The sequence below is a fragment of the Octopus sinensis genome, linkage group LG24, assembly GCF_006345805.1.
Source record: "Octopus sinensis linkage group LG24, ASM634580v1, whole genome shotgun sequence".
Classification (NCBI taxonomy): Eukaryota; Metazoa; Mollusca; class Cephalopoda; order Octopoda; family Octopodidae; genus Octopus; species Octopus sinensis.
In genome coordinates, this window is record NC_043020.1 from 19,992,669 (window position 1) to 20,019,948 (window position 27,280).

At 37.0% G+C, this 27,280-nt stretch overlaps 1 protein-coding gene across 2 annotated transcripts in view; it reads right to left on the reverse strand.

Moving 5' to 3' along the window:
- Positions 1–27,280, reverse strand: part of LOC115223771 (regulatory-associated protein of mTOR) — an 84,426-nt gene that overhangs the window by 35,906 nt on the left and 21,240 nt on the right. For both annotated transcript variants that reach the window (XM_029794432.2, XM_029794431.2), the window contains exons 11-20: positions 26,565–26,648; positions 22,723–22,833; positions 19,575–19,649; positions 16,690–16,755; positions 15,171–15,269; positions 13,114–13,206; positions 12,114–12,257; positions 11,323–11,485; positions 4,267–4,341; positions 567–844 (exon numbers count right to left, since the gene is read on the reverse strand). In XM_029794432.2, the coding sequence (XP_029650292.1) occupies positions 567–844; positions 4,267–4,341; positions 11,323–11,485; positions 12,114–12,257; positions 13,114–13,206; positions 15,171–15,269; positions 16,690–16,755; positions 19,575–19,649; positions 22,723–22,833; positions 26,565–26,648 (1,188 nt within the window). The remainder of the gene's footprint in view (positions 1–566; positions 845–4,266; positions 4,342–11,322; positions 11,486–12,113; positions 12,258–13,113; positions 13,207–15,170; positions 15,270–16,689; positions 16,756–19,574; positions 19,650–22,722; positions 22,834–26,564; positions 26,649–27,280) is intronic.

Consider the following 27,280-nt stretch of genomic DNA (forward strand, 5'->3'; position numbering starts at 1 on the left):
TCCTGCGACCGCGAGTCCGAGCCTCCCCTAACCCCTGGGCCATTGCGCATATATATATATATATTATATATATATATAATATAATCTAAAATGATGCACATAAAGGACAACAATTAGGTAAAGAGGTGACAACCAATCCAAGTAAAGAAATCTGTGAAAGAGGAAGGCCAAGGAAGATACAGGAAGAAGTTTTGAAGATCAATATCTAAATGCTGAATCTCACAAAGGAGATGACAAGAAGGCCTAAAGACATGGTAAAACATTGTGTAGAAGACCTGCCCAATCCATGCAAGAATGGAGAAATAAATGTAAAATAATGATGATGATGGTGATAATGATGACAAATGATATATAAGTATGCGTATGTGTGTGTAGACATGTACAAGTATGTATATTGAATAGGTTTGCTTAAAGACAGAAGCAAACAGGCTCAATAAACATTTATAGGTCACTTGATGGTTGTGTTATGGCAATTACTCTAACTAGACAACTTGCCACACACACACATGCATATAGAGAAAAGCAACATGAACTAACAATAATCAACAAATTCTATGGGGACCAACCTTCTGTTTGATGTCATTTATAACAATCTTTGCTATTTCCATAACCTCGGGATGAGGGTCGGAAGAGAGCAATAGTAGCGTGCGCCAAACACTAACATAGACATTGTTCACCATAGATGTGCATGTGGAGAGGTTGGAGCTGGATGATGTACGTCTGATGCGGTCGCTGTTAGCAACACAGAGAGTGCCACTGCCTGACGCAGTAGCCCCACCACCAGAGTCTGGCATGATTAATCCCTCCAAATTTGAAATACTGTTGCTGCTTGACAGCCCATGTCCTGAAAAAAAAGCAATGAAAACAAATTATTACCATTATTATTAAGGCAATAAACTGACAGAGTCATTAGCATACCAGACAAAATACTAAGAGGCATTTCATCCACCTTTATATTCCGAGTTCAAATTCTGCTGAGGTCGACTTTACCTATCATCCTTTCAGAGTCATTGAAATAAATACCAGTTGAGCACTGGAGTTAATGCAATCAACTAGTCAGCACCCACAAAATTTCAGACCTTGTGCCTATAGCAGAAAGGATTAATATTATTATTATTAAAAGAAATCCATGTGATTACACCTAGAAAGTTACTCCAAGGTTGTTTATGAAAGACCAGCAATCATCCACGCAGACCAGCCTACCCTCTCCATACCACCAATGTTATCCAAAGAAAAGGCAAAGGCCTATACAGCTTAGCACCAGTGATGTTGCAACTCATTTCTACAGCTGAATGAACTGGAGCAATGTGAAATAAAGTGTCTTGCCCAAAAACACAACATGCAGCCTAGTCCAAAAATCGAACTCACTATGTCATGATTGTGAGCCCAACGCTCTAACCACTGAGCCATGCGCCTTCACTAAAAGAAATCTATAATTATACTTATTAAAGTGGAAGCCAAAACTATTATATTATTGGGAAAATGTCTTGCAGTATTTGTTCTAATTCTTTATAGGTTCTGAGTTCAAATTAAACCAAAGATCAATAAAATAAAGTACCAGTCAACTGTCATGGTCAATGTAATTAAATAACTCCTCGCCTAAATTGGAACTTATAATAAGGTCTTAGTTGGCACAATCATTTGTGAATTAGACAAAATGACTTGTGGTATTTTCTCTGACTCTATGTTCTGAGTTCAAATTCCACTAAGGTCACCTTTGCCTTCCAGCCTTGCAGGTCAATAAAGTACCAGTCAAATACTGAGATCAAGAGTATCAACTGTTCCTCTCTCACAAATTTCTAGCAAAGCACCTATATCAGAAACAATAACTACTACTGCTGCTGCTACTACGACTACTACTACTAATGTTGTTGTTATTGTTGTTGTTATTATTCTAAGGTGGCAAGCTGGCAGAATCATTAGCAAACTGGATGAAATTTCATCTGTCTGCATGTTCTGAGTTCAAATTTCGCTGAGGTTGGCTTTGCCTTTCATCCTTTCAGGGTCAATAAAATAAGTACCAGCTGAGCACTGGATACGATATAATCGACTTGCCCTCTCCCTCAAAATTGTTGGCCTTGTGCCAAAACTTGAAACTATTATTATTACCTCCACCTTGTGAAGGCAGAGGTATTGTTTTCAGACATGTTTGTTTGTCCATGGACAAGATATCTCAAGAACCGCTGGATGGATTCAGATGAAACTTTCAGGTAGGGAATCGATCCGGTACTGGACAAGGATTCTAGATTGTTTTTCCATTATTTTACTTAATTTTTGAGAGCACTCAGCTTATTAGCATTCTCGTTTGTGAGAGCAGTCAAGTTTATTTCAGATATTCTCTCCGGTTAATCGTTGCCTTAGCGGAGATTTGCACTCTCTGAGTGCTCTTATTATGATTATTTTTATAAGGTAACAAACTGGCAGAATCGTTAGCATGCTGGGCAGAATGCTTAGTGTCACTTCATCCATCTTTACATTCTAAGTTCAAATCCCACCAATGTTGACTTCATGTTTCATCCTTTAGAGATTGATAAAATAACAACCAGTTGACCACTGGCATTGATGTAATTGACTTATCCCCTGAACTCTTTGGCCTTGTGCCAACATTTGAAATCATTATTAGTAGTATCGAATTGTATTCATATTGTGTGTTCACTGCAAAGCACCACTAAGTGTGCCTTGATGTCTTAGTTTTGCTGTCTTTAGTTTTAAACTTGTTGATTTTACTGTATTTGACAGTACTCTACATAATACGCATGCAGTGCTGTTTTCTCTGTGTTTATGCATATCTGCAAGTCATGGGGTGGGGTGTGTATATTTGTTTTCATTTCTGTTTATTATTCCCAAAGCACTCATTATTATTATAGGGATCATTTCAGTTTTTAGCCCCCAACATTTAGGTTATCTCTATTTGCAGATCTTTATACTTCAATTTTCTCCTTTTCTTTGAGAGGTACCTTACCTACCACCAGTCAAGGCTGAATACATTATTTTCAAGCTCTTCATGTTCAAATCCTGCCATGGTCAACTTTGCTTAGATTGATAAAATAAACTAATTCACTGTTAACAGTGCAAGTCATAAATCCATTTACCACACTCCTCCTGGAAACAACTGAATTCCAATCCCCATATGAATGTAAAACAGCTGGATCATGAAGATGGGAGCAATCATAAAACCTATAGAGCTCCTAGTTCAATCCCAGGGTTCGTCATCTTGGGAAAGTGTCTTTGATCAGTTTTGCCTTGACCAAAACTTCATGAGTGAAATTTAATAGACAAAAACTATAAGGATGTCATTGTTATGCATGTATGTGGTTATCTTTTTAATAAAGTACATTGAAAAAGGATGCATACATCTGTGAGAAAACCAATAAATTGGTACATTCAAACAAAAATAACTTGCAATAAATATTCCACCTATACGAGCACTTCCTTGTCAATCTTGACATCAGAAATGTAAACTAGTGATTGGCCTGTTTGAAATCTTTAAGCATTGACACTTTTTTTTTACAGAAAGCAAGACATAAAATAAAAATTAAAAATAATGTGTACTGTCGACCACCCATGTTTTTCCATAAGGTTAAAGAACCCTTTGTGTCAATGCAGTATAGTTGAACAGTCAAGTTATACATCTTAATCACAAAATTCAATATTCGAGTTCAGTGCTTGGCATAATGGGCAAGTGTCTTTTTCTGTTTGCCTTGTGAGTAAAATTGGGGAGATTGTACTGAAACTCCTGTCGTGCTGATTTTGCCTGAGAATTACATTAACACCTTGCAGAGGGGAAGCAGTACAGACTACATGGAAACACAGTGTCTCGCTTTGTGCAGCATCATGTTTTCAAATATACTACACTGAGAAGAAGCTGTAAATACTCTGTAAAATTCCTTGTATGAAAAATTATGCAGTTACTGACTGGCCAAATACCAACCAATACACAGCACAGGAGTTAAGGGTACCTGGATCTGAGTACTGAGTCACTTACATGCTAATTTAATGAGCTTGATAGCTTACTTGATTGAACAGGCCAACCAAAAGCTTTTTGTGAGTGAATTTGGTAGAGAGAAACTGAAAGAAGCTCATCATATATATACACACATACACACTAGTTGATGTATCCTTGAGAGTTTGTGACAGGAAGGGCATCAGGCCATAGAAAATCTGTTTGAATGAATATCTGACCCATGCAAGCAGGGAAAGTGAACATTAAAATAATAACAATAATGATGAATAAACATTTAAGTAGGAGGGGAAAAAAATACTTACGACTAGTTGCGGATTTTAAGTTACCCCGGGAGGCACTACGTTTCATGCCAGCAAGAGGTAGTGTCAGATAGCCGTCTGAAGAAGAAGTAGGAAGAAAGCAAATGAGAACAATAAGCAATTACAAAATCTTATGATAGCTTCAAGATTTCAGAGTTTCACAGGTTTACAATTATGAGGTGGTATCAAAATGTTCCCGGACTAGTTTTGTAGCACACACTTGCACACGCAGTGAGCTAGCAGTGACCTTCATGAGGTAGTGTGCTGAGTGACATCACTGTGTTTACTCTGCTAGTTGTGAAATTGATATTTTTATGATCACATGTATGCTGTAGTTTGCGATTTTGTCATGGACAGGAAGCTGGAACAAAGAGCCAACATGAAATTTTGCCTTAAACTTAGGAAGTCTGCTACAGAAACACTGAACATACTTTGGGAAGTGTACAGCAACGAGGCAATGTTTCGAGTGGTACAGGTGCTTCAAAAGCAGAAGGACATGCCTGGAAGATGATGGGTGATCTAGAAGACCTACCATAAGTGTCAGCCCGGGAAATGTGGAGAAAATACACCAGCTTGTGCATGAGGATCGTCAGAGGACAATCAATGACATTACTGATGTTGTGGTGTGTCGTATGCAGGCAATCTTAACATCTGAAATGAACATGCAGCATGTCTCTGCCAAGTTTGCTCCCCACCTGCTGATCACTGAGCAGAAGGAGCATTGTGTTGAAGTCTATCAAGATCTCCTTTCAGTGTGCCACTGATGACCCATCCTTCGTATCGAGGATCATCAGCAGTGACAAGGATTGGGTCTATGGATATGACCCTGAGATGAAGTAACAGTCATCACAGTGGAAGAGCCCTTCATCTCCATGACCAAAGAAGGTATGACAGAGCCACAGCTCAATCAAGAGCATGCTCATCATTTTTTACAACATTCACAGTATTGTGCATCAAGAATTCATCCCCCAGGGCCAGATCATCAACTGAGCATTCTACTGTGACACTTTGAATTGTCTGAGCGAGAACATTCAGCAAAAATGACCAGATCTGTGAAACACGAAGAATAAAATTCTTCACAACAACAAAGCACTGTCACTGAGCCCCCATCACTCATGAGTTTCTCACCAAAAACAACATCTATTGCTTCCACACCTGCCCTATTCACCAGATTTAGCACCTGCAGACTTCCATCTCTTCCTCAAGAAAAAACTGCAGATCAAAGGTCACTGTTTTAACACCACTATCAAGATCCAGAGTGAATCACAGAAGGTTTTCAACTCACTTATGGAAAACGACTGTCAGGCCAGATTCCAAAAGTGGCATGAATGCTGGGACTGGTGTATTACTGTGCAAAGTGACTATTTTGAAGGAGACCATGTTAAAATTTAGGTTGTCGTTCATGAATCAACAACTTGCTCGCTTGCTCTTTCTTGAATCAACAGCTAAGTTATTGTTATTATTATTCAAATGTGACTTAGGCAATGAATCTAGGATTCCCCCAGTTCTTTCAATATCTAGTTGCCAAGGCTACATGTAATTTCATATCAATTTCACTGCAAAATGCTTATGTGATAAATTTAACAATTAAAATGTACAAGTATATTGATTTAGCATTGATATTTTAAATTTTAATAATAATCAAATACTACAGCTTTTCTTCTGAGCCCATCTAGCTAATGCAGTGCATAAACTTAGATTGCACAAGGACTGAGCTCAACATCCATTTTGCACGTTCGTTATGCCCATCTACCCCACCCCATCACCACCATTTTAATTTGTACATTAACATTTTCACCTGGCAACTCATATGCTTCAGGTGCTGTGTGTGTGAATACATATTTTGATTATACCCTCATACAGGTGGCCTGATGAGTGCCGTTAAAGGTACGTCATATATGAATATTTAGACATATAATACTTAAACTGCTCTGTGTAACCACCCTATTCTCATACCCATTTGTTGGCTCTTGCTCTAGATGTTGGGATGAGGGGGGGGGGACTGTGATTCATTGTAATTCACTGAATAAACTATGTACCAAAGCACTATGCTAGCTGGCAAGCATTTTCGCAGACCTTCATTTCAGGTGATGACAAAATTTCCACAACTACCTTCCCATCACCACTCCCAAATACTCGGCCTCAGGGCCACTACCATCAATGTTGGCACAATGAAAGGAAAGAGTGGGGAGATTATTGAAATGTTGGAGCAACGCCATGTTGATGTGTGGTGTGTAAGAAGTATGATGGAGGGGAGCCTCAGCTGGATTCCTCACGGGTAAAAGACAGAGATTCAAATTCTTCTGGGTTGGCAGGGAGGATGGAGTAGGTGGTGTAGGCATACTGTTAGCAGAAAAGAAAGTAGATAAGGTAATTGAGACAGTCAGAGAATGTGATAGGGTAATTAAGATGAGACTTATCATAGGTAGATTAACAGTTACATTTATCTCTGCCTACACTCCTCAGTCTGGGCTGACTGATGAGCAACATGACCAATTCTATGAGGTCCTTTTGCAGTCCACTTCAATGACAAATGACAGAGACTTTGTTATTGTGGCTGATGACTTCAATGGACATGTTGGACAGCATCCCCATGGATTCCAGGGAGTGCATAGGGGCTATGGTTTTGGACCTAGAAATGAGGAGGGAACTAGACTGCTGGAGTTCTGTGATGCAAATGATCTCATGATCTGCAATACAAACTTCAAAACGCTAGCCAGCCACCTAAGCACTTATCAGCCTGGTGAGCACATAAGCCAGATGGACTACCAGGCTTTAAATTTTTGTCTGTTTGCTCGGTTTTTGGGCTTCCATAGTCTTCTCTTCCAGACTGGTTTATTTCTATGAGTCTTTCTAACTCTAATTCTGAAGTCACTAACTAGTGACCTATCTTGGGTTGTACATTCTTTACCTGGAAAATACTTTGCATTCTTTACCTGGAAAATACTTTGCATTTTCAAGCATCCATCTGTCTTGTTGCCTGGCAACAAGACAGATGGATGGTGACACCAGGCAACAGATGGATGGTGACACCAGGCAACAAGACAGATGGATGCTTGAAAATGCAAAGTATTTTCCAGGTAAAGAATGTACAACCCAAGATAGGTCACTAGTTAGTGACTTCAGAATTAGAGTTAGAAAGACTCATAGAAATAAACCAGTCTGGAAGAGAAGACTATGGAAGCCCAAAAACCGAGCAAACAGACAAAAATTTAAAGCTTTTGACAAAAAGAGGAAGAGTTGGGGACATATAGCTTAGAGGACAATTGGAATTTTTTGTGGGACAATCTACTGAGGGTTATGAATGAAACCTGTGTTTGGTGCAGAGTCCCAGCTAGACCAAGGGTGACATGGTGGTGGAGCAAGGAAGTTGGCAGTGCTATATAAGCAAAAAGGACAGGCCTGGAAAGACTGGAGAAAACAACGGAAGCAGAGAATTATATCAGGTAGTCAGAAGGACAGCCAGGCATCAGGTATACGTAGCAAAAGGAGTAACTGAAGGCAAGAGATTTGCAAATGTTTTACAAGATGAGGATCAGAGACAGATGTTCAGGATTGCAAAGTAGTGTATCAGAGAATAGAAACGTGGTGGGTGAGTAAAGTGTGCAAATGGATAATAGTATGCTTGCACTAAGTGAGTCAGAGAAGAAAGATGCATGGAAGTGTCGCTATGAAAGGTTACTAAATGTGGAAAATGAATAGGAGAAGCAAAGTCTACCAAATATCAAACCAGCCATCAGAGTTGATAGCAGCATAATAAATAAGGGAATTAAGGACATGAAGACAGGAAAAGCTCCTGGACCATCAGGAATCATTGGAGATGATTAAAACTTCCGGTAGTGTAGGATACAGCTTAGTCACCCATATAGTTAATCAGGTTATTCAGGAAGGCACCATCCCCAATAACTGGTGTGTTAACTGCTACAAGGGCAAAGGTGATGCCTTAGGTAGAAACAACTACACAGGCATTAAGTTGCTAGACCAAGTCATGAAAGTTACTGAGAAGGTTATAGCTCAATTGATTAGAAATAGAATTAAACTAGATGAGATGCAGTTTGGTTTTGTACCTGGGAAGAGTACCACTGATGCCATCTTCCTAGTGAGACAGCTGCAGAAGAAGTATTTAGCCAAAAGTAAACCATTGTACTTAGCCTTCATCAACCAGGAGAAAGCTTTCAACAGTTCTCCACTCCGTTATGTGGTGATCTCTAAGGAAGTTAGGAGTAGAGGAGTGGCTTGTTAGAGCAGTGCAAGTCATGTATAGTGGTGCTGTCAGTAAGGTGAGAGTCAGTCATGAATACAGTGATGAATTTAGTATACAGGTAGAGGTTCACCAGGGCTCAGTTCTCAGCCCACTCTTATTCATTATAGCCCTCCAGGCCATAATAGAGGAATTCAAAACTAGATGCCCATGAGAACTGCTATATGCTGATAATCTTGCTCTTATTGCAGAAGCTTTAGCAGAATTGGAGAAGAAATTCCAGGTACAGAAACAAAACCTGGAATCAAAGGGCCTTAAAGTTAACCTAGCAAAGAGCAAAGTTGTTTTTAGTAAGAAAGATAAAACTCTCTTTTAATCAGGTAAATGGCTGCACTCAATATGTAGGAAAGGAGTTGGAAGAAATTCCATTCGCTGCACATAGTGTAAACTATGGACACATAAAAAATGCAGTTAGTAGAATCACAGGTAGATTAACAAATAAAGTCGTCTTCGTATGTGGCAGATGTGCAGGAACAATAAGTACAATAAGCAGGTGTGGCTGTGTGGTAAGTAGCTTGCTTACCAACTACATGGTTCTGAGTTTAGTCCCACTGCATAGCACCTAGGGAAAGTGCATGGATCTGGTAGAAGGAAACTGAAAGAAGTGCGTCATATGTGTGTGTGTGTGTGTGTCTGTTTCCCACCATCGCTTGACAACCAATGTTAGTGTGTCTACGTCCCCGTAACTTAAGGGTTCAGCAAAAGAGACCGATAGAATAAGTACTAGGCTTACAAAAAATAAGTTCAGGGGTCATTTTGTTCAACTAAAGGCAGTGCTCCAACATGTCCGCAGTCAAATGATTGAAACAAATAAAAGTATAAGTATACTAAGAGCACATGGGATTTAGATTCTCGCAGATGCCCAGGAGGCTCTCTTGAGGTTGTAGATAATTTCTGTCACCAAGGTGACCAAATTTGTAATGGTGGAGGATGCTCTGAAAGTATTGTTTCTAGAATAAGAACAGGGTGGAGAAAGTTCAGAGAGCTATTACCTCTGTTGGCAACAAAAGGACCCTCTCTCAGAGTGAAAGGTAGACTATATGACGCTTGTATGTGAATGGCTATACTCCATGGTAGTGAAACATGGGCTCTGAATGCAGAAGATATGTGAAGACAAGAGAAATGAAGGTAGTATGCTCTGTTGGATGTGCAACATTAGTGCGCATGTATGACAAAGTGTAAATGTACTGAGAGAAAAGTTGGGCATAAGAGGAATCAAATGTAGCATGCAAGAGAGAAGACTACGTTGGACATGTGATGCGTATGAATGAAGACAACTGTATAAAGAAGTGCCGATCACTGAAAGTGGATAGTACCAGTGGAAGAGTGAGACCTAGGAAGACATGGGATGAAGTGGTAAGTGGAATGTTGAGCCTCACAGAGGAAATGACAATGGGCCAAGATGTCTGGTGATATGAAGTTCTTAAGAAGACCCACCCAAATCAGCAAAACTAGAAGCGCTGTGTCCCCCACCTTCACTTAACAAGAAAACTTCTCACACACTCTACCACAACAAAAACCAAACTACATCTCTACATATCTTCTTTTCCTCACATTTCCACTTCATGCACCAGGCTTACCTCCCACTCCCCAATCCTGTCTTTTTAACCCTGTGCAACTATATCATTGTTCTCCACTAGCTTCTTATCTATGTGTTCCACCCACACGTCCTGTCTCACTGTATCATTGCTATCGGCTAGCCCCCGACTTGTGTGTTCTACTCACATGTAGCAAGAAAACTTTTCACACACCCTACCCTAACAAACCAATCTACATCTCTTCTCTTCCTCACATTTTCTCCTTCATACACTATGCCTAGCTCTCACTCCCCAATCCTGTCCTCACAGCCCTGTTCCCTTCCTTTGCAATATCCTTCCACTAATATTATGGTGTTCAAACCTCAAAAGTATGCCCTGGCACTTGTCACCATCTATATCTCTCTTCCTTTACTCAACCATTCCATTTATATTCTGATCCCCGTTCCATGTGAGTATGTCCAGTACTTTGTCACCATCTATATCCTGCCACTCTCTCTCCTTCTCCTGCACTTCCCTCAAGTTGGGTAACCATGCATTTCTTTTGTGGCAGTGTACCTATTTCTGTCTTCATTCCTGATCTCTCTTTCTCTCCAGCCATGTAACCTTGTATCTCCTCTATAGCCAGACACCTTTTTTGTCTCTCTATAACCTTTTATCATTCGACACAAGATCACCTCCTCTTCCCTCTTGAAAGAGATTTCTTTTGTCTTGCAAGTACTTGGAGACCCTGTCAGTGCAGATGCCACTTAAAAGCACCCAGTCCACACTGTAAAGTGGTTAGCATTTGGAAGGACATCCAGTTGTAAAAACCTTGCCAAAACTGACCTTGCTTGTGCCACATAAAAAGCATTAAGTCCACTCTGCTGAGTGGTTCGTGTTAGGAAGGGCATTCAGCTGTAAAAATCCTGCCGAAACAGTTACAGAAGTCTGGAGTAGGCTTCTCTCTGGTCGGCTTTTGTCAAACTGTCCCACCCATGCCAGCATGGAAGGCAGACGTTAAACGATAATGATGATGATGAGTCCAAACCTTTTTGATAACACCTCGTATTTTATCAGACAAAACAGAGATGAATTTCATTTACAAAACACTGCACTCTTTATCACACAATTTTGGAACAGAACCTGTCAACAGTTTGACAAATAAAACTGATGACCAAAGAGTCAATAGTCCTGGACCCTTATGTCAAAGACAAAAGGTCTCATCTTAAAAAACAATTTCTTTCTTTCATTTAATCTAAATTCAAATGTAAAGATATAAACCTGAAGATACTGGTGTGACAACATTCCACCCTCCAGGTGTCACAGCGGCTATCATAGGGGTATTCTTCTCCCGCAGTCGTTCTTCTCCTAACATCTGAGATGCCACAGCAACAAATGGAGACTCAAATTGTTGCACTAGACCACCCAAAGCAACGGCAAGTTCCTGGAAACAGAGATCATAACCACATGGGTCAGCAACATGTATAACAGTCTTAATAAAAACAAAGCTCTTAATAATGAATTCTTACATTGAGCATAAAGCCAGAAATGTGCTAGAAAAATGTTTAATTAATTAAATTAACCTCTGGCCATTAGTACTTACTTTTATCACCACAAAAAAAATTGCTTGGCAACATAAATACAACTAGAACTAAAAATGTAAAGAAATATAAATAAGGAGATGACAATCTTTTTCTCTGACATCTTCCATTTCTAGAAGAGGTAGTCAATAACGTAAAGGATTTTGTGTACACAATACTGACCAAATCAGAAAGTCTCTAGCAATGACAACAGCAGAAGCTTCAGTCAATCTAACACTACATCTGGCTGGACCATCATTAGCTTAGAAAATGTTGCTCTTACAAGATAACACTCTATAATTTAATTTTTCTAATTCAAAAGGGTGGCCAGAGGTTTTCTCAAATCTGTCCAGTCAAAATTAAGTTTTTTTCAATTTAAAAATGTTGTGCTCTTGCAATTAGCCGCTCGTTATTTACCAGCGAAGCTAACAGCAATGACAGGTGTGATAATGCATGTAGAAAATTATGAAATCCGAGAAAGAAAATATATACCTTTCGCACCAGAGAACTTCCATCATGTATTATGTGTGTCAAACTCATCCCAATACCTAAGTCTATGTTGCTGGCGTGGTCGCTACGTGCTGACGAACAGCAGCTGATGTAAGTTCCCAGCGCGTACACAGCAGCGGCACGAACCTAGAAGCATTTTTTTAATAAAAGAAGTTTAATAAATTTTTAAAATCTAATAAATGATTAAGAAAATAAAATGAGATTTATTTGATCAACTTAAAATGATCACATTGCTAGTGATTTTTATTGATTCACACCAATAATTTTACTGTCTACAAGAACAATGAAAGGAAAATGTAATATAGATATTGTTGTTTAATCCTGAGCAGATCTGTTTGAACATTTCCTAAAACACAACAATAGGGAAGGTGCTATCTTAAAGTAACATCTAATATTTACTGTTCTTATATGCTATATGTACAACATGTCAGTTCAGCTTTGCTATTTGTTTAGTCTTTCTCTAAAAGTCATATGCTTCAAATACTACTATTTCTATTTTAAAGACAATGGAATGTTTCCAAAGAAACTTTTGACTGCAACATTGATTAGATAACAAGTTCAACTGCTAATTTGAATGGACTTGTTGTTGCTGTTATTTTTCCCTCAAGTAAACCTAGATTGATCAAATCCATGACCAAAGAGATTTCAGCAATGACCATTCCATCTTTTAATGGATATTTAGAACTACATTACCAATTGCATGTTTTTTTTTTGTTTTGTTTTTTTTGAAAATGACAGGATTGATCTGAGGGAAAATCAGTTATTTTTGGCAGATTGAGAAATCACATACAGGCTTCTTTGTCCCTTGTTAGCTGGTCTTAGAAGATAGCAAGAAACTCATGCAATGACATATCAACCATTCATAGCCAAGTAAACCAAAGGACAATTGTATTTGAAGAAAATTGAATTTTAAAAAAAAATAGAACAAAGAGAAAAATACAAAAAGAAACATCCCAACGAAATAAGTAAGATATAGCCTTACCTCAGGTACAGAATCAGTGAGCAGGTTGCTCAATTTTTCATGTGCAAGGTCTCGAACTCCACACCATCGTGCTGATTCATAGTTCATCCAGACCTGTGGCAGGGAAGAAAGAGAGACAAAAAGTATTATAGTTAACAATGAGTCATTAATATAAATATTCTTTATACAGGATGGCCCAAAAGTAGCTTTACAGTAGCTATCTTTTTTGCATTCATATATTAACAGTTTAGATCTTAATTATAAAAAAATATGAAACCATTATTCTATGCTAATTTAGTTAATTTTGTCAAGTTCCCTTTTCAGTTTGTAAGATAGAAATTTAAATGTAATAAACTGTTTTAAAAGAAATTTAAAGTACCTACATGATAACTGTAAACCTACTTTTGGGCCACCCTGTATAATGTAAGTGGTAAAATCTAGAACAGTAAGAAGTTGGTCTACAGTATCAGCAACAAATTACTCAGTCCATAGAAAAGTCTACTAAGTTCAATTGTAATGAAAAGTGAAGATTCTAAAGTTTGAGATTTTGCCTTTAATTTGAGAGTCAGGGACACTGAAAGAAAATAATGCTGTTGCTTTTCTTTAACACTTTTCTTCTCTTGTTCCCTCACAAAAGTCCTGCCTTGCCTTTAGTTATCAACTCCTGATGCAATTGCATGACATATCTTGGGTCGTGGCATATATTGTCATGACATATCTTGGGTATTTTTTGATCTGGCCAAACCCATTCTTCTTCAAGTTTGACCAAATCCCATTTCTTCTAGAAAGAAGTATCAATCTTAGTGCAAGACTGATACTTTATTGACCCTGAAATCATTAAAGGTAAACTTGACCTTGATACTATTTAACCTCAGGGCACAGAGAACCATAATGAATATCTTAAGACAATTTATCGGACAATGAAAATTCAGCAGGTTCATCTAAGAGCATGAAATATATGATTATTCGCTTCTCAGGGAAATCTGAACTCATTAAAAGCACAAATTGAAATAAAAGTGGTTAGGAAAGCAATATAGCTAATTCAACAATAGGATATTACGGGAATTCATATCCCACAAAGAGATGAAAAGCAAGGTCAACATAGACAGAATTAGAACCCAGACCAATATGTTAACAGAGAATATTTTTTGTCTGGTACAAGATCAGCCATTTTTGCCACCAAATAATTTTGATTTTTAACAGTGGGACACAAGAAGAATGCAATTTATATTTTTTGTTTTTTTTTTAGTGGAAGGAGACAATATCCCAGAAAGTACTCCACCAATGCTGTATTCTTTCTGCCAGTCCATTGCCCTTCTACCAACTGGTGATGAGAATAACAATTATTAGACACAATTCTGAGGGGAGGGTACAAGTTGATTTCTTTATTTTATTGATCTTGAAAAGATGAATAAGCGAAGTTGACCTGAGTGGGATTTGAACTTAGAATGCAAAGAGGTGCAAGAAATATGAAGAAATAATCCAAAGCACTTTTCCCAATGTTCTAACAGTTCTTCCTTCAATGACAATGTTTCAAATTTTGGCACAAGGCCAGCAAAATTAAAGAGAGAGGGTTAATCAATTACATCAAACCCATTACTTGATAAGTACTTTATTTAATAAAGTCTGAAAAGACGAAAGGCAAAGCTGACCTCAGCGGGATTTGAACTCAAAACATAAAGAGCTTGATGTGGGACTAGGCAACAGAATCATTTGTGGCCGTAGCTGGCAAAACATTAGCGAATAAGAAAAAACGCTTTCCAGTATTTCTTCTGGCTCTTTACATTCTGCTGGGGTCCACTTTTCCTTTCATCTTTCAGGGGTCGATAAAATAAAGTACTAGTCAAATACCGGGATAAGTTGTATTGATTAAATTCTTATCCTCAAAACTGCTGACCTTGTGACTATGTTAGAAACAATGATTTTGTATTTTTTAACTTGACAGATGGCAAGAGCAGAAAAAGTAAAAATAATACAGTGAGGAGATAAAGGAAGTAACAACAACTGGGAAAGAGAGAGAGAGAGAGAGAGAATTTGTATAAATAAGTGCAATAAAGCTTTAAAAGTGTAAGAATTACCTTTCCAAGACACAGAGCTAACCACTGCCTGAAATGTGGGTTAGAATCATGAAGCTGTTCAAGACAGATGGAAATCACATTACCTTGGAACGTTGCTTTCTGCAAAGTAAAGAATGGTGATTATGAATAAGATAAAAAGAAAATACATAAAAGATATGAACTCCAGAAGCCTGTCACAGGGAGCAGTAACTCTGGACATAAAACTAAGAGACAACTAAAATTGGTAGTTTTCTCTAATGTTTGTGCTTAGCAGATAATGAAGAGTCACAAATACCAAGATATTATCATCCAAACTTTGACAGAAAACGATAATTATGATAATTACAGTATTGCTGGTATCCAATGTTGAGGAACTGAAGTTTTCAAGAGACTAAGTAACTTAGTGAGGCCTGGATATGACCACCTGACTACATGAATGGTTTGTGTTTTCTTTTAGCTGCTAGGAGAATTTGAGTTCAACTTAATCAGTTAATGAAACAGGTTACAACTACATAGTTTCTCTAATGCTGCTTAATGCATTGAGCTATATAATTCTGCTCTTACTAGGAAAATAAAGAACATTAATAGCTGGCTAGACCTACAATAAATCCAGTGACAGAACACAAACCCACAAATCAATGCTTCAATAATTTGTAGCTCTATATTCACCATTCCACTTTTACTGCAATCGTTAGTTGACAATTTATGTTCTTTGATTTTATAACCGATTTAAATAATGGACTGTAGCTATATTGGAGCATCATCTTCAAGAGATTTTGTCAATTATATCAAGCCCAATACTCCGTTTCTTTGTCTGGCATTTATATATTCATTCTCATCACAAACGAAAAGCAGGTTAAGCGTTGCTGACAAGGGAAATAACTCAGTCACACGCGAACACTACTGAGTATTTTTGAGCAGTGTACTAGTTTTATTCTCAATGCACTTCGTTATAAACGTAAAAATATTTGTGAAATAGACATTTAGAGCATTGGAAATGAGTGTCGACATAGCTGCATCACTGAGAAGTTCACTTCACAACCACATGGTTCGATACTGTAAGTCACGCTCAGCTTGTTTTCTACCCCATCTTTGGGCTGACTAATGCTTTGGGAGTGGAACTTGGTAGACAGAAAATAAAAATGTGCAGAAAGTCCAACATGTATGCATGCGCGCGTGTGTGTGTGTGTGTATGCGAGTATATGTGTGTGCACATATATGTGAATGAACGTGTGCACTATATGTATGTGTGTATCTTTAGGTAATGTGTTTCAGTGAAAATGTAAACAACATTGAACAAGTCATTAAATTAATGATGGCCAATGAAAACCCTTGTGGTATTTGTTCTGTTGCTTTGACTGGTTCATACCATCATAAATATTGTGAACCAGTAACGGCTACCTTGTAAACCTCTAACTAATGATGTTATTGATCACAAACAACATAAGGTTTGGTTTGCTTCGGTTTTTGTATTTTTTTTTTTTTATTAATTAAGATTGGTTAGATTTATCTACAGGAGAAATAAACTAGAAATATTTACCTGTCCTTGGGGATAATTATTAACAATTGTTGCTAAAATAAATGCAGCCATTGTCCGATGCTCTGACTAAGAAAGAGAGAAGAGAGAAAAAAGGAAAATTTACTTTAGATTTACCAAATGCATACAGTTCTTACTTCTGTCAACAATCCTGGTTCTCCAAACACATAAAGGGGAAAGGATAGAGGGAGATTGTAGAAGGAGAGTGAGACTATTGAGGGAGGGAGAACAGAGTGAGACTATGGAGGGAACGAGGGAGGGGGCAGAGTGAGAGTATAGATGGAGAGAGGAAGGGGTAGAGTGGGACATACGAGTTGTTGGGGGTTTTTCATTCTTCAGACACCTCAATCCAGTTCCATTGCAATGATTTTATATATGCAACATCATTGAATTTTGTCTGTTCTCAGATTGATTTCATCATTTTATGAACTTTCCACATTAATCAAAGCTTATGCATTTCAGAGCATGTTCAGCTGCTCTTAGAACAAGAAAAGAGATTACATTAAATTATTAGCATAGAGTGAATGAAAAGTGATTATGTGAACAAGCGAAATGGGTCTATAGAGTGAGCTTAAGTTGAATTAGAGTACCTTTATAACTTCAAACTGTTGAATATATTTTTGGAACAAATTGTTTAGAGCAGGTCAGATTTGATCAAGCAGACCTAAGACCTCTTAAAGTGATGATTTCAAATGAAATTCCTTGCAATATTTGCTCCACCCAAGTTGCACAACTAACCCCTTGTTACTCCTGCTATCATAAATACAGTGAACTAGTTTATTAGCTCATTGGAAACCTATAACCAATGATGCTATCATTCACATCTTTAAAGTATAACCTATCCAGGACTACATCACTCTAGATTTACAGGTCCTCCATTATTTTTTGATTTTAGATAGTAGAGCACAAGGAGAGAGTTTTGGTTGCTATCTTCAGCAGGTTGGGTAACCACATACAGCTACTCATTTTTTGCCCATATTGGAGCAAGTGGTTTCAATGTACCATAAAAACCCACATAATTTACACACTTTTTTGCAAAAATAAAAATAAACTTTAATAGGTGGGTAAATTACGTGAGTCACGTTTCCAGAATGAAAAAATATAATGCTTCCTTTTTCTAAAATCATTAAATGGTTAACTACATTTGAAGTCTGACATACAAGCTGGTAATCACAGTCTGGGCCATATTTCACATATTGTTCTCAGTTGACTAAAGTATCATCCAAGCTGGTATTTATTGGTAATTAAACTTAATTTGCAACACCTGTGCATATTTATCAGCTTATTTCTATTGATAATCCTTAACTTTTCCTGTGTATTCACATCTGTAAGTGTATGTGAGAGAGAAAGGGAAGCACACATGTATGTGTATATATATATATATATATATATATACACACATATATATATTATATATATATATACACACGAGTATATAGAAAGATATATAGATATATATACACACATATATATATATACAAACACATTATATATATATATATATATATATATATATATATATATATATATATATATAAGAGCACTCCGTCGGTTACGACGACGAGGGTCCCAGTTGATCTGATCAACGGAACAACCTGCTCGTGAAATTAACGTGCAAGTGGCTGAGCAATCCACAGACACGTGTACCTCTAACGTAGTTCTCAGGGAGACTCAGCGTGAGATAGAGCATGACAAGACCAGCCCTTTTAAATACAGGTACAACTCACTTTTGCCAGCTGAGTGGACTGGAGCAACGTGAAATAAAGTGTCTTGCTCAAGGACACAATGCATCACCGGGAATTGAACTCACAACCTTACGATCGTGAGCCGAATGCCCCTAACCACTAAGCGACACGCCTTCACATATATATATATATATACACACACACACATATATATACACACATATATATATATATATATACACAAACACACACACACGTATATATACATACACAAACACACACCACACACACACATATACATACACAAACACACACACCACACACACACACACATATACATACACAAATACACACACCACACACACACACACATATACATACACAAATACACACACATATATACATACACAAACACACACACATATACATATATGTGCCAGTGGCACGTAAAAAGCACCATCCGATCGTGGCCGTTTGCCAGCCTCGTCTGGCACGTAAAACGCACCCACTACACTCACAGAGTGGTTGGCGTTAGAAAGGGCATCCAGCCGTAGAAACATTGCCAGATCAGACTGGGTCTGGTGCAACCTTCTGGCTTCCCAGACCCCAGTTGAACCGTCCAATCCATGCTAGCATGGAAAGCGGACGCTAAACGATGATGATGATGATAATGATATATATATATATATATATATATATATACATACATACAGCTATCGTCTGCTCACAATTTGTGAAATACTACTTCAGGGGGAGGGTATACCGAGTGAGCAAAACGGATTTTATTTATATAGAAGTCAACGCAAACACTTTGTAATTTAATAGCTTTTAATGTGATGCTTGTTAAACAGAAATTAATTTTATTTAATGAAAATTTAATAAAATCTAATCATAAGTAAGTGAAATTATGTTAAATACAACTAAATTGAAAACCATTTTCCCCTGGCCATATCGGCAATTCTGAAAACTTTTGGGTGCAAATTTTACATCAGGATAAGCTTTTTTTAACAATTTTTATCCTGAAAATCACCTGCATAAATTACACAGGTGCACAAATTACATGGGTTTTTACGGTAGAATACCTTTCTTTATACATCTCACTCTAACGAAACAAGAAGAGCACGTCACTCAAGACCTAAGTCATTTGCCATTCGGTTATTGACACACAAATTTCAAAAGAAAGAAAGAAAAACATATACTTACTGACATACACTGGTCACTCAACACCGAGAGGAAATAGTTATGACCATTGTCTTTGACCAACTCTGTCTGACAAGACTACAACAGAGATAAATATTTAAAATATACACAAATAGCAAATCAGACAATGAAAAATTATACATGGTTAATTTTACCCACTCAATAAAATATTAAACCATCTAACAGCATCATAGTGAATAAACCATCCAGCTGTATCCTCTTTGTATCTTGTTACAAAAGCAAACATTACATAATTATCTCTATATCAAACTTGTAGTGACACGAAAAGAGCTATTTTGTCGTGGTGGCATAATACAGTCACGCTATGGCCACTCCATCCAATTAGAGCTGGCTGTGGAAAGACATGTGGCAACTTCTGCCCAACAATATACATGCCTTTTTCAAATAGCTAAATCAGTTGGAGAATTGACATCGAGGAAGCAACATCACTTTCTTCAACATGGCACATCTTCTATGTTCAGCACCAGCTTAGGGAGTTGCGAATTTGACAGCTCTAGTGGCAACATCACTCTTTCTGATATGTGACTATTGCAGTGTACCCTACCAACACTGTGCAACTCATTTCACTTATATCTGTTTTCATTCTGCAGCATATTTCTTCGTGACTTGCTACACTAATTGTTTAACATTCACACACAAGGTAAAAAATAATTCTTATTGCTTACTCATGGTATTGAGGACATTCCTCTTCCGACTTTTCATCAGATGTGCCACTGCCTCGATTTACCTTCTATCGTCAATTCATTCTCCACTCACTGAGCTTCTCAAGAACCTATGCATAATGAACGACACCATTTCACTCTCTCTACAGTATCCCTTCTTGCACACTGAAGCTTTTACTTGTGGTTAATGCATCAGACACTGCAATCGGTGCTGTATTAGTCCTTTCATCAGCAACCTCTCACCTCTGGACTCACTCATGATTTCTTCACCTAAATTTGCAATGTGCAAATTCCATACTTGCCTGTGCCAACCTTTGCAGATCCTGTGTGATGTCTCAACAAATTCACCTCGTCTCTTCATCCCACTGACTCATCGATAAGCTGTTTTTGAAGCCCTGCTTACTCTTTGCCTCCACTGCCCAATGTCAACGGTGCATACTCATTTGCATACCCCTCATCATCTCCTGCTCACCAGACACACACTTCCATCACATCCGCTTCAATCTCATTGGACCCTGGCCTGTCAGTCTCAGATACACTGCCATTCTCATTCACTGGCCTGACGCCAACCCTCTAATTGATATTTCTTATTCTGTGGTGAGAACCCTGGTATCAGACTGGTTATCATGCTACGGACCCCTCTCACACACACCGCTCAACACATGCTGTGTCACCCTTTCTGCTATTTGACTATTACTGTGTTAACTACAAACGCCATGCAACTCATTTCATTTATATGTTTCCATTCTACAGCATATAAGCCACCCAAATGAAATACATCATAAGTCATGAGAAATTTATTCACGTCTTGCTACACCAATTGTTAAACATTCACACACAAACTAAAAAATAATTCGTATTGCTTCTTATGAATACTTGTTACTTTCCAAAAAATATATTTTAATGTTAAATATACCTTGCCCTCTGATATACTTACTTTATACGCGCTCTCACAGAACACATTAAATTAATGACAACACACATGTTGTACTGGTTCTCTTTACACCAAAACCTGTTCAATACACCTGTTAACATTGTTGAGACATCTTGCTTCAGCTTATCTCTGGTTTCTTTAGCTTTCATAATGAGAATCATATTGGTGACATGCAAACTGCTCTGAATTTAATTTTTGCACAGCAATTGCTAACGATATGTTTTCTCATTATCAGTAATATACATATTTGTTCCATGAGTAGACAGCCATCAAATATATAAGTTTCACTGGCTTCAAATGCAGTATAAAAAAAAATTAAAAAAAGACAAGCCATTCCATGATTGCAAATAGTTACACTTGACATATCTCCTTTCAGCTCCTACCATCAGCTAGCTCATATGAAAAGCAAGCAGAGTGCATAACTCTTGCCTACAAGTACATCACCTCTCCATTACCAAGACTCCAATCAAATCTCCACACAGTAATCAATGGTAATTATGTTCCTGGTGGGCATAGGTTAATCAGTTGTAACTGCTGAGACTGTAATCTTCACTCATCTTGGATAGCCCTCACCAGTTGAAACTGGCAACAGATCACCAAGAAAGGGAAAAAGTAACCAGCAAAAGCTTTATTTCCTTATTCTAAATTGCTACCTGACTTTATGAATAAAAAAAAAGTGAAAGAACCTATACCAGTTCAGTTACCACACAGGAATTTATTTAATTTAAACTATATATATATATATATATATATATATATAATAGAAATAGATTTCAAAGAGAAAAGAGACTACACGTGGTATAAATAGGTGAAAACTAAAAAGAAAAAAGAGAAAATGTGCATTGGATATAAAAAATAAAGGTTTTTTATGAAAAGTAACATAGACATATACAATTAGATGAACTGAGGTAGAATTAAGAGGTATAAAAGTCATTATTTTGAATTGTTAAAGAGATTCAAAATCATACCAGTATTGTCAAAAGCTGTTCACTGGCTTTGAATGAAACCAGTGAACAGCTTTTGATGATACCGGAAAGACTTTGAATCTCTTTAACAATTCAAAATAATGACTTTTATACCTCTTAATTCTACCTCAGGTCATCTAATTGTATATATCTATTGTTACTTTTCATAAAAAAGCCTTTATTTTTTATATCCAATGCACATTTTCTCTTTTTTCTTTTCACACACACAGACACACATATATATGCACACAGACACACATAATTTTATTTGTAGTCTTCATGCGGTGCTAAATGGAGTTTTAAGTTCAAACCAGTGAGATTTGGCTTCTCAAACCTACCCTACAATGCCCTACCCTAAAAGTAAAACCTTATTTGAAATCTTGATGCTACACGATAATGCATGATCAATTTAAAACAATGTGAATAAATAAGCATAACATTTGATAAAAAAAAAATCTGAATGCTAAACGGTTAAATGTCTTAAAATGCTATGGGTTCTCTCACTTCTTACAAGACAAGAACCCATCCTCAAACCATAAAACAGTACAAACACAAACAATAATACTTACACTGTCAACAGCCAAAATTTTCGACCATATAAATACGAGCAAAGGTCGAAGGTCACGAGCAGAACTCTGTAACAACTTCAGCACATAAGGAAAGATTCCAACCGATAATGCCTGGAAAACAGAATTACAAAAACTCTTCTAAACAGGGCAAGTATTGAATTTATCTTGCTAACTATGAATACAGCAATTTTTCTTCCTTTTCTTTTTTTTTTCTGATTGTCTTTCTTACGCAACATTCAAATGTTGCATAGAGGGAGCATTGTTGAGCCCACCTCAACATCAACCAACTGTAGTAATAATATATATTGGGTCATCCCATAAATAATGCGATTTTTTAATACTTTTATTTTTCAAAATTAAGATAAACAAAGTTCTTTTTTAATCTAAAATTTACTCTCCTTCATTTTCTACAATGCTCTTCCATTTATCTGGTCGACTTGCAAGGCCCCTTCTTCTAAAATTCACTTGTCCGTGACAAAAAATACTCCTCCTCATCTACAGAACTCATATTTTTTCTGTCCAAATGATTTTGAAAACTGCAGAATAAATGATAATCAGACGGAGCAACCTCTGGCGAATATGGTGGGTGGGGCATCGTTTCCCATTCAAACTGCTCCAGCCTTTAGAATGTTATCCTCACTGTATGTGGCTGAGCATTATCCAGATGGAAGAACATCTTTCATCTTGAAACCAAAGATGGTGCTGACTTAAACCACTCAAGCTGCTTGCAGTAGATCCCCTTTGTTATCATCTGGTTTGGGTTTAAAAGTTCAAAATGGACTAAGCCTTTCATATCCCACCAAACAGATAACACCTTACATGGTGAAGACCTTTAGCCTAGGATGATGGTGTTTCTCCTTTCCCTACCCACTGTCATTGGTGCTTGACATTTTCATAGAGAATCTATTTCTCATCACCTGTCACTATTCAGTCCAAAAGAAGGTTAATTCGTGAGATGTGACAGCAAAGAGCACACATTCACTCTCTGCATGTGATTAGACTGGGAAAGTTTGTGAGGAACCCACTGACCCAATTTGCTGATGATTCTGATGGCACACAGGTGTCATGAATGGTTGAATGACCTAATCCAAGCTTCTCTGCTAGTTCCTCAACAGTTACCATGGGATTTTCTTCCACCAGTGTTTGCAGAATATTCTGACAAGCTCTACAGATCTTCAAGGATGAGGCTCGTCTTATGGGCTGTAGTTTCTGGCTCAGATTGTCTGGAACCACCATTGACACTGGCTTACACTTATTGTCCGATCCCCATATACTGCATTAATATTCCTCATACTTTGCATTGCGTTGTTGCCTTTACTGAACTCATAAAGCAAAATATGCCAAATATATTCCTTTGTCACTTCCATAATAGCTTTGAAAAAAATAACTATTAAAATTGAACTGCACTCTTCAAAACTTGCACTAAGAATAAGGACAAGGTAAAATTACTACCTGCTTTTATAGCAAGTTGATGCAAGTAGTTTATCCTGACCCCCTCCGACTTTTAAGTCATGCAGTTGAAAAACCCACATTATTTATGGGATGACCCAATACTTGCTCAAGGTTACCATACAATGACTGTGGTGGCAGTGACTATACTCTTGATCATGTGGTAAGTGTCCAACCTTGTCAACCAGTTTTATACACAAATAAAAGCTGATATTCATGCCTACCTTCAAAAGATTGGCAGCCATAAGAGAAGCATTTTAGTTACAATCATGAAACTGAAAATATGCATGAATGATTCAGCTTGCCAATAGTTTAACTCTGTGGATGGTTTATAAATACAGAAATTATAGTAAAACATGTACAAACACAATGCTTACTGTCATTCTCAATCTTTTGCTTCTTTCTAACAGAACTAGATGTTAGCTCATAAATAATCTAGCTATTCTTGATATTGTCATCTTTTATTGACAAGAGATAAAATTTGAATATTATGTACTTGATGCATAGTTTAGAAATGAAAGAAAATAACTCACTGCTGGAATTGATTTTTCTATCCAACTGTAAAATTAACTGTGCCCAACAATAAGTAAAAATCCAAATTTACAAAAAAAAAAATTCCATCAATGTTAGTAAGAAAAAGATTTACGGAAAGCAATAAATGACACTATTATACTATATGTGATAAAATATACTGAACATCAAAGTAAACTGTGTCTATGTTCTCCAACCATGGCCTAACAAAAAAGAGCAAAGATTAGAAACAGGAACTAAGTACTCTCCTGTGTAAGAAACTAAATTTAGCCTCATTTTAGAAAGAGCATCTTGCCAAAAGACTTCTTCCTTATGCCACATGTTTATTTTTTTATGCTTAATCAATTGTGTTTCTTTGGATTTCTCCTTCCTTGGATTTTTGAGCATAGTGATGGATAATACCTCAAAGCAGTCAACTAGAATTTGGTGATATTATCTATTAATGATTCATTATTATTATTACTATTAGAGAAAGACAGCTTAGAGAAAATAAACACAGTGATATTTCAATATAATCTGTATACACGAGCAATCTAAGTGATACTGAGATTTACAGATTCTGAGCAGGAATGGAATGATTGTATAGCTAGTCACTGTAACAATATTTTCATTAGTGATGAGGGCCCTACAAAACCTTTCACTTCCTGAAGAAGTGTCTGTGATAAGGAGCAATAGGATCATAAAGTATGCACATCAACAGGGCAATACCACCCTCATTACACCAATGGAGGAGAGGAAGACATATCTTGGGAATATTTTTTCTGATGCTAATTGTGCAATTAGAAACTAACAGGAACATAGATTCATTCCTGAAACAGAAATTCAATACCCAAGAATTGATATCTTGCAAATATAGGTGAACATATTTACGTGTAATCCACTTGCATCTAACCTACTTTGGCAGGTGAAAGCAACATAACAACTAAACTACATTCACAGTGTACGCCAACAATCATAACATTCTATCAGCAAGTTTCATCCAAAATCATGCAATTATCATCGTTATTTTACATCCACTTAACAATGCTTGCATTGGTCAAGCAGAATTTGTTGAGGTAGATTTTTTTTACAGCTGGATGCCCTTCCTGTCTTCAACCTTCACCTGTTTCCAGGCAAATTATATTTCCCTATGGCCAGTCAGGTTTTCACAAAAGACTGGAAAAAAACAACATTGCTTGTCTGACAATGATGCTTATTTACAACCATCACCTGATATCAAATGCAAATACAAGGATGCGTCACTCTCACATACATCCTTATGTGATGGACTTCCTCCAGTTTCTGTCTACCAAATCCACTAAGGCATTAGTCAGGCCAGGGCTACAATAGGAGGCACTTTCCCATGATGTGCCACACAGTAGAATTATATATTTATGATTTTTATACTGGAATAATTGCATTTCATTAAAATCACTAGTTTCTAACAGGATTGAGAGATTTAAACAGAGAAAGCACTACAGGAATTTAAAAATAAAATACATTTCAGATATAACGGGAAAGAAATAGAAATTAGCATTGTGTGGTAACTGGAGGAGCCCATAGTCACCCACCACATAAATCAAGTTAAAACATAAAAAGTTTGGAACTACAAAATAATATGTCTGCCGTAAAAACAAAAACAGATGTGGGATAAAGAGTCGCTGAAGAGGTCACAGGATGTGTGATGAAAGAGCCTTGACAAAAAAACTAAGATAATAAAAATAATAAAACTGCAGTGATGACCAAATACATAGTGCGTTTAATTGGCAAAATATGACCATCTCCAAGTATAATAAATGTTTCAACACATGGTTTCACATCAAGAAACTTGCAAAACAAATACATAAATGTAAAAATGAAGACAAAATTTTAAAAGTCATTACCAGACTGACTGCCCAGGGACCCAAATCCAGGAACCGGCCCAAGAGTTCCAGTGCTCTCACCCTGTGGACTTGACTCAACAAAACCTGCAATGTTGAATGAAAGAAGTTATAATAGAATAAAGGAAATAAAATATTGTCACAACACAAATTCAAGAGACTCTTTAACTTTACTGCAAGATTGGCAGCATGTTTAATTATCTTTGGTTTGGAATATAAAATATGTTTGAGTAGAAAGTGACAATGAAAACTAGATACAGGAAATGTAAGGGAGCAATGGTAGCCTTATATTATGGCAAAAACTTAAATGAAAGTAATTAACATTAAATATTTACAGCAGATTAGCAAAATTGTAAAAACCAAAAAAATTAGTTTTTCATAAAAATAATCAATTCTATTTTCCATGTTATGATATATTCCACCAAGAAAGATGTCAACCCTCAAACTTTCAGGTTGGGAAAGAACAAGGAATATATCAAACATCAAAGTAAAGTAACTAACTTTGCCACTTTTAGCCAAATGTAAGTAATTGGAGATGATAAACAGAATAGAGAACCAGCACCATATACTGATTCACATTTTAATAAACTGAATGGCCATTGCGACACCAAACTACCCTGCTACTTTCCTAAGACATCAGTTAGTTGTAACACATAACACTGTTTTGGCTTTTCATTATTGATCAGTGTCTTCATATTTTGAATAATAATAATGATGAT